At 51.3% G+C, this 8731-nt stretch overlaps 1 protein-coding gene and 1 long non-coding RNA gene across 2 annotated transcripts in view; one reads left to right on the top strand and one right to left on the bottom strand.

The window, feature by feature from the left end:
- Nucleotides 1-4152: 4152 nt before the first annotated feature.
- LOC309527744 lies at nucleotides 4153-5347 on the bottom strand. The gene is made up of 2 exons (XR_014217329.1): nucleotides 5240-5347; nucleotides 4153-5141 (listed from the first exon to the last, which is right to left on the bottom strand). It is a non-coding gene; the product is annotated as an uncharacterized lncRNA (long non-coding RNA).
- A 1319-nt stretch (nucleotides 5348-6666) lies between these two features.
- The window catches only part of LOC309539680 (tomoregulin-2-like), a gene marked incomplete at its 3' end in the record, with an annotated part of 38252 nt that continues 36187 nt past the window's right edge, over nucleotides 6667-8731 (top strand). The window contains exon 1 of the mRNA XM_082236032.1: nucleotides 6667-7787. Within this exon, the coding sequence (XP_082092158.1) occupies nucleotides 7610-7787 (178 nt within the window). The 5' untranslated portion in view covers nucleotides 6667-7609. The remainder of the gene's footprint in view (nucleotides 7788-8731) is intronic.

The raw sequence follows: 8731 nt of genomic DNA, 5'->3' as shown, positions 1-8731 counted from the left end.
AGAGGCTGTAGAGATTGGGATGCAGCTGTGGCTGCCAGCTGGCCAGCCCCTTTGCTTCAGCATATGCCAGACAAGAGATGAGGATGTCGGTAAGGCTTGAGCCAATCATTCAAGAGCAAAGCATCCTGGAGACACACCTTACATCGGGTGTGAATGGTCAGAAACTGGACCAACCCTATTAGTGTGCCATCGTAAAGAGGATTGCAAACAGCTTGGTGATTTGGGGCATGTCCCTTTCCCTATGAGAGAGACGCGGATGGCGCTGTGGGTTAAACCACAGAGCCTAGGACTTGCTGATCAGAAGGTCGGTGGTTCAAATCCCTGTGACAGGGTGAGCGCCCATTGCTCAGTCCCAGCTCCTGCCAACCTAGCAGTTCGAAAGCACATCAAAATGCAAGTAGATTAATAGGCACCACTCCAGCGGGAAGGTAAACGGCGTTTCCGTGTGCTGCTCTGGTTCGCCAGAAGCAGCTTAATCATGCTAGCCACATGACCCGGAAGCTGAACGCTGGCTACCTCTGCCAATAAAGTGAGATGAGTGCCACCTCTTGCTGCATTCGGCTAAGAACAGGGCACAGTGGCTGGTAGTGTAGGTGTATAGCTGCCAGAAGAGGATATATTTATTAGATATTATCCTTCCTTCCTCACATTTGTGAATTCAGCAGGGTGCATCCCTTTGCAGCTTAAAGAGGAAGCTTAGATGGGCTTGTTTTAGCCTTTCAGTTTAAGTAATCCAGGATGCTTTAAGGCAGACTGGATTCTTCTGGTATTCCCAGTGGCGTAGCGTGGGGGGTGCAAGGGGGGCAGGCCGCACCGGGCGCAACATCTGGGGGGGGGCGCTCGCTGCCTCCGGAGTCGCCGAAGAGCCTCAGGCGCAGGCTGTAGCGGAGCCGCATGTCTCACGGAACCGACGAGCTCTGCGCGCGTCCAGGCTGAAGGCGCCCGGCAGGCAGTGGCTCTCAGCGCTCGCCGCGGAGGACGCGCCAGGCAGCCCCTCCTCACAGCCCCGCCTCCGTCGCTGCTGCTGCAGCTGCTGGGCCATGTTGCATTTTCCTCGCCTCTCTGTCCTCCTCCGGGCAAGCGGTGTCGTTTGGGCGGCAGCGCCAGCGGCAACTCGCAGGTTAGGGGTTGGGGGGGCGCAAATTACTTGCCTTGCCCCAGGTTAGGGGGCGCAAATTACTTGCGTTGCCCCGGGTGCCGACAACTCACGCTACACCGCTGGGTATTCCCCCCCTTAAAAACAATAATCACACAAACAATCTTGTAAATGGTAATATATCTACATATACATACTCACTCATAATACTTATTGAAGAGTAACAGATATAGCAGCTTTGTTCAGGTAGGCCTAAAATGGTAATCCAGCTACAATGACAACAATGACAATGACAACAACATATTTATACCACGCCCATCTGGCTGGGTTTCCCCAGCCACCCTGGGTGGGTACCAACAGAATATTGAAAACACGATCAAACATTAAAAACTTCCCTAAACACGGTTGCCTTCATATGTCTTCTAAAAGTCAGATATTTGTTTATTTCCTTGACATCTGATGGGAGAGTGTTCCACAGGGCAGGCGCCACTAGCAAGAAAGCCCTCTGCCTGATTCCCTGTAACCTCACTCCCCACAGTGAGGGAACTGCCAGAAGGCCCTCAGAGCTGGACCTCAGTGTCTGGGCTGAATGATGGGGATGGAGACGCTCCTTCAGGTATACTGGGCCGAGGCCATTTAGGGCTTTCAAGGTCAGCACCAGGACCGGTAGGTCTTTCAGGACCAGTGTTATACGGTCTACTCCCAGTCTAGCTTAAGATGGTGTTTGAGCAATGGAGTTCAGACATGCAGATATTCTCACATTTCTGGACTGGTGAAGAGCAAAGAGGAAGTGACCAGCCAGGTGCAGAGGTTATATATGGCTACGCCATTCCCCTGTCAGGGCTCTCTAGCAAACTTACAGGAAAACTCTGTGAGCTTCAGCACCATTCACATAACAAAAACTACCATAGAGATATCCCCCCCCAAAAAAAAAGTAGGGTGGCCCATGGCTTGGCTTTTGAAAAATGGGGTGTCTACAGCCACTGAGTCTCTTCAGCTTGTTGATCAGAAGCTCGACAGTTTGAATCCACATGACGGGGTGAGCTCCCATTGCTCTGTCCCAGCTCCTGCCAACCTACCAGTTCGAAAGCACACCAGTGTGAGTAGATAAATAGGTACCACTGTGGCAGAAAGGTAAACAGTGTATCTGTGCGCTTTCGTTTCCATCACGGTGTTTTGTTGTGCCAGAAGCGGCTTAGTCCTGCTGGCCACATGACCTGGAAAGCTGTCTGCGGACAAACGCCGGCTCCCTCGGCCTGAAAGCGAGATGAGTGCTGCACCCTATAGTCACCTTTGATTGGACTTAACCGTCCAGGGGTCCTTTACCTTTACCTTTTTTTAACTATTTGGGAACCACAGGCATTGAGTATTGGTATACTAACTGTGCAGTGCTCCTTTCTCAGCTGAGTTAAAGCTCTTGGAAATGCTATGGTGTCAGCCTAAGAGGGTCCACTGTTTACTTATTTGCTTTGTATGCAAATTAAGCCTGGCTCAATCCTTGGCATCTTCAGGTAGGGCATGGCTAGAAAAGACTTCATCTGAAACTTCCAAGAGCTACTGACAGTCCTTGTCAACAATATTGGGTTAGCTGGACTTGGCATAAGCCACTGTCCAATATTTCTAAGTATTCCACATTGGTCAGACTCCACATTTCTGCCATATGATCCGTCCACATTTCTGCCCAAATCCATGTATAGAGTTCCCAAGTAATGAACTGAATATGGATATATGAGAGAGGAACTTGATATTCAGATTTATTTCAACATTCATGTCCCGCCCCTTCTCCAAGGACACCACGGCAACGTACTTGGGTTCATGCTATTTTATCCTGGATAGCTCAATTGATTAGAGCACTGTGCTGATAACACCAAGGTTGCAGGTTCTATCCCCGTGTGGGACAGCTGCATATCCCTTCATTGCAGAGGGTTGGACTAGATGATCCTGAGTGTCCCTTCCAACTCTACAATTCTATTTTCCTGCAAGGTAAGTTAGGCAGAGATTGTGGGGATGTTTAGGGAGGCAGGAGAGGATATATTATTTTATGATATCCTTGCTAACTTGTGTCAGCAAGTTCTATAACTTAGCAGAGTTGTTAAACAATCCCCCTTTTAAATTAGCACAGCAGTTAGCTAGTTGCTGGCTCATCTGAGCCTCACTATTTAGGATTCCTGGTTTCCCTTTTTATATCCCTCCTGAAAGAACAGACACGACCATCTGATTAAAGATAACATAAAACTAGTTTACTGACAATCATCCAGTTCACAATAAGATCCCCAAAGGAACAACGTATAACTTTGTGAACTATCCCATAAGGGAAATGGTCTCAAGCGGCTGCGACTCAGCAGTCACTTCTCCTAACTCTTAGGAACACAAAAAGGAGAACATGAAGAGCAGAACATGGAGGTCATGTGCTCCTCTGTCCAAGAACAGGCCACACCCACATTAAGTCACATGCAAAGGAAGCCTGTCCCAGCTCAGGAGGAACTAGCAAGTTTTCTCCTGAGTGATTCAAAGTTTTCCCCAGCATGTGCATTGTAGGAATGTTGTACCTTGGTTTGCAAACAATCTGGTTTGCATACGTTTTGGATTACAGACACGTCAAACCCGGAAGTGCATGTCCCGGTTTGCAAACTTTTTTGGGATTACAACCCATATTTTTTTTTTATTACGAACAATTTTTGGGGGAGGCCCCTTTGGCGAAAGCATGCCTTGGGTTACAACCTGTCTTGGTTTACAAACGGACCTCCGGAACAGATTATGGTTGTAAACCAAGGTACCACTGTATTTGACTGCAATACATTTTTACATCCCACAGAGATAAGGTAAAAAAGGTAGCTTAGCCCCAGTCACCTAGTGAGCACCGCAACCTCTCCAGCCCCAGTTCCACATTATACACAGCACCAAGCTTTTTAACAAGCTTGAAGTGTTGTTAGTTACTCTCCCTGGGTCTTAGAGAAGACGTTTTCCTTCCCTCCTGATGGTACCTGAATATATAAAAAAAATATTCCCAAGTATTTACTTCTGGTTATGTTCTCAAAACCCAACAATCATTTAAAAACAAACAAAATAATTAGAAACACTCTGCTCGCCTTTTAAATTCCTCTGACTCATAAAACCCTTAAGTGATCCTGCGAGCAACTCACTCCGGTCTCTCCAGCTCTCCCCTTGCTGACAGCGTCTGACTCTAGGAATTCATTTAGGAGCCATTTATTTATTTAACTGCTTCTTCCATAATGCAATATCCAGTGACTGATGATGTTCTCCTGCCACATGGTGGAGTTTTGTGGGTCTGCTCCTCGGTGGCTACTGCTATAGTCTGTACAAATGAAGCCACAGAAAGAGAGAAAAGGGAAAAACCCCAAACGTTTGCAGAGGGGGGGCATGTTTTGTGCAGTTCAATAATTCAGATGCGAAAAAAGGGGGAGGGGATTTTGACGGGATGTACTTGCACTTCTTAATCCTTCACAGCCATTCAATCTGCTGAAGTTGGTGCGTGTGTTTTGCAGGAGGGGCTGCGCGATTCTTGTGCATTTATTTCGGATTCCCTTGGATAGTGGTTAAATATTATTGCGAAGATACGTGGTCATCTCCCAAGACCCTTCAATGTTTTGGAAGCAGAAGCTTCGCCAAGTTCATCTTTATCATCGAAATTGTATCATATGCACTCTTTTTCTGCTGCAGTGGGTTCTTTTTCATACGAAGCTGCTCAGCCTGCCTCCCTGGCTCCTTTGAAAGAAAGGAAAGTCTGGCGCGCCTTGCAAGTTCGAAGGTTGCAAAATCGTTAGCTAAGCCGCGAGCGTTCTTCTGCTGTTACAGAACTCGGGTTCAAGGCGCGATCTCTTCCTTCCTTCCTTCCTTTCTTCCTTGGATATTAGATGACAGTTCCCCTTCGCTCTTTTTAATGGGCATCTCCCTTCCTCCTAGAAATGCATTAAGCTGCTGTTGTCTAGCAAACGATTTCTTTGATGCCGTCTGGGCAAATTGATCTCTGCTAGGTTGGGTTACAGGGAGGGTTTGCGCGGGGGGCGCGCGTCAAAAATGGAGTCTTTGTGGAGAAAGGAGAACAAGAGTGTGAAGAGTGGGCGGGACATTGTGGGGGCTGGGTGGAGGTGGGAGTTGGGAGGGGGGTAGCGCAATCCTTACCTGGATGAGACCGATCCCAGCTTTCCGGCATACGAGAGAGAGAGAGAGAGAGAGAGAGAGAGAGAGAGAGAGAGAGAGAGAGAGAGACGGGTCACTTAGAGCTGGTGGGTGCGGGTGGAGAGCTTAGCTCCTCATCCACGGAGAGGCACGGAGAGTGAGTCTTTCCACGGAGAGGGAGCGGAGAAAGGTTGAAGAAATCCATATGAATTCTTTCTCCTGGCTTCAGAAAGACAGGGTCCTCGCCTCCCTTCTCTGGTTACTGGGGAGGGGGGTGAGGGGAGCGACTGGATGACGGAAGGGCGCCGTTAAGACAAAAGCCAGACAAAACAAGAGATTTAAAAAATAACTAAACAAGCATGCACGCACCCACAGTCAAAACACTGGACTTTGGGCCTGCGCTGGGTGTGTGAGGAGTTCGGAAGGCGGAAAGGAGAAGGCAAGGGAATCTCTTCTTTAATATATATGTCCAAGTGGCCCTGATGGTGGTGGCAAACTTAGGGATCCCCTCATCTCCCTCGCCCCCCACCCCACCCCGAGACCCTCCTGAATGAAGCCATCACCTGACAGTTACTAGTCCAGGAGTGCCAACTTAAATAAAATATTGGGGAGCTCACGTAATCGATCACCAGACGCAGCACACGGACATCATTTGAATGGCAATGTCCATCAACTTCGGGGGGGGGAGGGCAGCCCCCTCAAATATTTTATTGGGGGGACCGAAGGGACCTCGGTCCCTATGGCTAGCTCCAAGGACGGCCCTTGAGCGCTGCCTCTGCGGGAGTCAAGCGGGGAATCGCGCCCGCACCAGCTCTCCCGGAAGGGGAGTCCCGCCTCCGAGAGCGCGCTGGATGTCACCACCTTTGGAATTCTGCCTTCTGGTCCATTTGTCCCTTTTCGCATCCGATCTGCGGTTTCTCGCGTGACAGCCACTTTATTCTTTCTGCTCCCTCCTTCCCCCTCCCCTGCATGGGGGGGGGGGAGCGCAACATACCCTTTAGACCGCGACTAGGAACTTTGAAATCTTGCGAGGAGGCACTGCGGGTGGCCACGTAGAAGCAGCCGACCGGAGCGAGAGCAGTGGCCAATCTGGTGGCGGGAGCAGTCCACCCGTGGGGACCGCGCAAGGGGAACATCCCCCACGCGTGGGACCCACCCCTCCGTGGGGGATACGAGGCTTTCCTGCGAGGTGCTCCAAGCCGGGCACTCGCCTCGGCGCTCCGAGTCCTTTAGACAACAACAGCCCACAGGTGGATCAGGGAGCGAGCATGCACGCCGACGGGGCCACTTTGGAGACATGCAGCGGTCAATGCAACCCACACACGCGCGCACGCACACACACACACTCGCCAACGGCGCTTGCACATGCGTGCTGACCGCAGCCAACTTCCCATGCCTGGTGACTGGGGCTGAGTGCAAGGAGTGCGTGCCTTTTCTCAGTCACTCCCCTCGCCAGTGCAGCAGCGGGGGAAGCGCCCGCGGCTCGACAGCGCGCCCGACGCTCCTCGCTGCAGATCCGGCCGGGATTTTTTCCGCCAGGTGACGGACGGGGGCGGCTGTTTTACCTGGCAAGGTGCAGCTGCTGCCGCCCTTCTTTTGCCCCCCCACCCTGCCAATCCATCCTCCTCCGGGAGCCGCTTCTCCCTCCTCCTCCTCCTCTTTGCTCTGCCTGCTGGATGGTCCCTCAGTCAGCCAGCTCCCAGGGTGGGGCTGGGTGCTGCTGCTGCTGCTGCTGCCGCCGCCGCCTGAGAGCCTCCCCGGTGCGCCTCGCCTTGCCGAGCGCGGAGCGGGCGCAGCATCAGCATCTCTCGCTCCAGCTGCCGCCGCCTCCTCCTCCTCCTCCCTCGCAGGGACCTGCATCCCGCTCGTCCAATCACGGCCCGCGCTGCCTGCGCCACGTGACCCCGGCGGGCTGAGGGGACCTGCTGCTTTCCCAACGCCAGAGGGATGCGGGCGGCAGAGCAGGAGAGGAGGCAGCGGCTGCGGAGCTGCGAGGTGCCTTGACTCTCTTTTCCCCCAAGCCCAGCCCAGCCCGACCCCTTTATGGCAGCGGCTGCTCCAGCCTCCCGGTCCTCCTCCTCTTCCTCCTCTTCCTCCTCCTCTTCTTCTTCTTCTTCCTTCCTGACCATCCCTGCTCATGCCGTTCCCCGGGCTGGGCCAGGCCCCTGGATATCTCTGCTGAAACTCTCAGGATCACCATCACCATCCTCGCCATCATCATCATGCCAGGACTTGGGTGCCTCTTCCTAACCTGCTGTTGGCTGGGGCCCCCGGGATGCTAAGGATCCTCCCGTCAGCCCGAGAGAGCCATTCGCTTTTTGGGGGACGCTGTTGTTCCCTCTTGCTGCGGCTGCGGAGTTGAGTTACGAAGTCATGGTGTTGTGGGAATCTTCCCCACCTCGGCAGTGGAGCAGCGGCTGGACACTTTGCGAATGCTTTACCTGGTTGCTGCTGCCGGTGTTGTTTCTCATCGTAGCCCGACCGGTGAAACTTGCAGCTTTCCCTACCTCCTTAAGTGACTGCCAAACGCCTACCGGCTGGAATTGCTCTGGTAAGCTTGCGGAGCGGGAGCGGGGGTGGGGGGAAAAAGAGAAATGTACAGCAATGCCCATCCGTGTCTAAACGAAAGCATCTTCTAAAAAGATATCGGAGGGGTGGGGTTGAGCAGTCTCTCCAAACCTCTCTGGCACATCGCGCAGCTGTCTGGAAATTACAGGTCGGATTTGAGGCGAAAGGAATAGAATGGCTGGTCAGGAAAGTATCTCTAGATCTTTCTCTACTTGTTTCGCCACCTTTTTAATTGCCTCTGCTTCAAATGGGCTTTTGATTATCATCTCTGCAGACTTGCACAGTCTGGACGCAATCGGGTAACTCGCCAAGGGTGGATCTTTTATTGTTTTTTTTAGAAGTGTTAAAAGTTGGAGCAGGAGAGAGACGGGGAAGATGCTATAAATCAAGTTGTGATTCTCTGAGAGGTCATAGGATCTTGCAGGCTGGGTTAGATCTCCTTTCGGAGAACCAGCAAATTTGCTAATCTGGAAAGCTATTCCACCCCCACCTGCCTTAAAGCTTTTAAGACTATGCTGTATATATTATTTTTAAAAACCAGAGATTGGGGTTGCCTGAAACCTTTTATCTCTCTGCTTTCCCCCCTCTTAGCTTTTTAAAAAAGGAATCCTGTTGTTCTTGAAGGGAACTTAGAGCAAGTGTTTACTCCCAAATTCACACAGCACACAAAGCAAGATAATCTTGAATCGGCTCCTGAGGCTCTTTCCTCTTCTTTCTGTCATGAAACAGACTTGCCTTTTCCTTGTTTCTCTAGACAGCTTCAGCCCTGCTTAAAGTGGTTTGCCAGACACAGTTCAAGTAAAATGTACTAATTGAATAAGGAAGAAACTGGGGAGTTACCTCCCCTCTCTCCATCCGTTGTCTTTTCCTATGACCAGACTCATCCTCAATAGGTTAATTGTAGTTCTGTCTGGAGTGTGTTTACCA

The sequence above is a fragment of the Podarcis vaucheri genome (genome assembly GCF_965113315.1).
Source record: "Podarcis vaucheri genome assembly, chromosome: 1".
NCBI classification, from domain to species: Eukaryota; Metazoa; Chordata; class Lepidosauria; order Squamata; family Lacertidae; genus Podarcis; species Podarcis vaucheri.
Note: the sequence above shows the minus strand (reverse complement) of the source record. Positions and strands in the feature narration are given on the sequence as shown.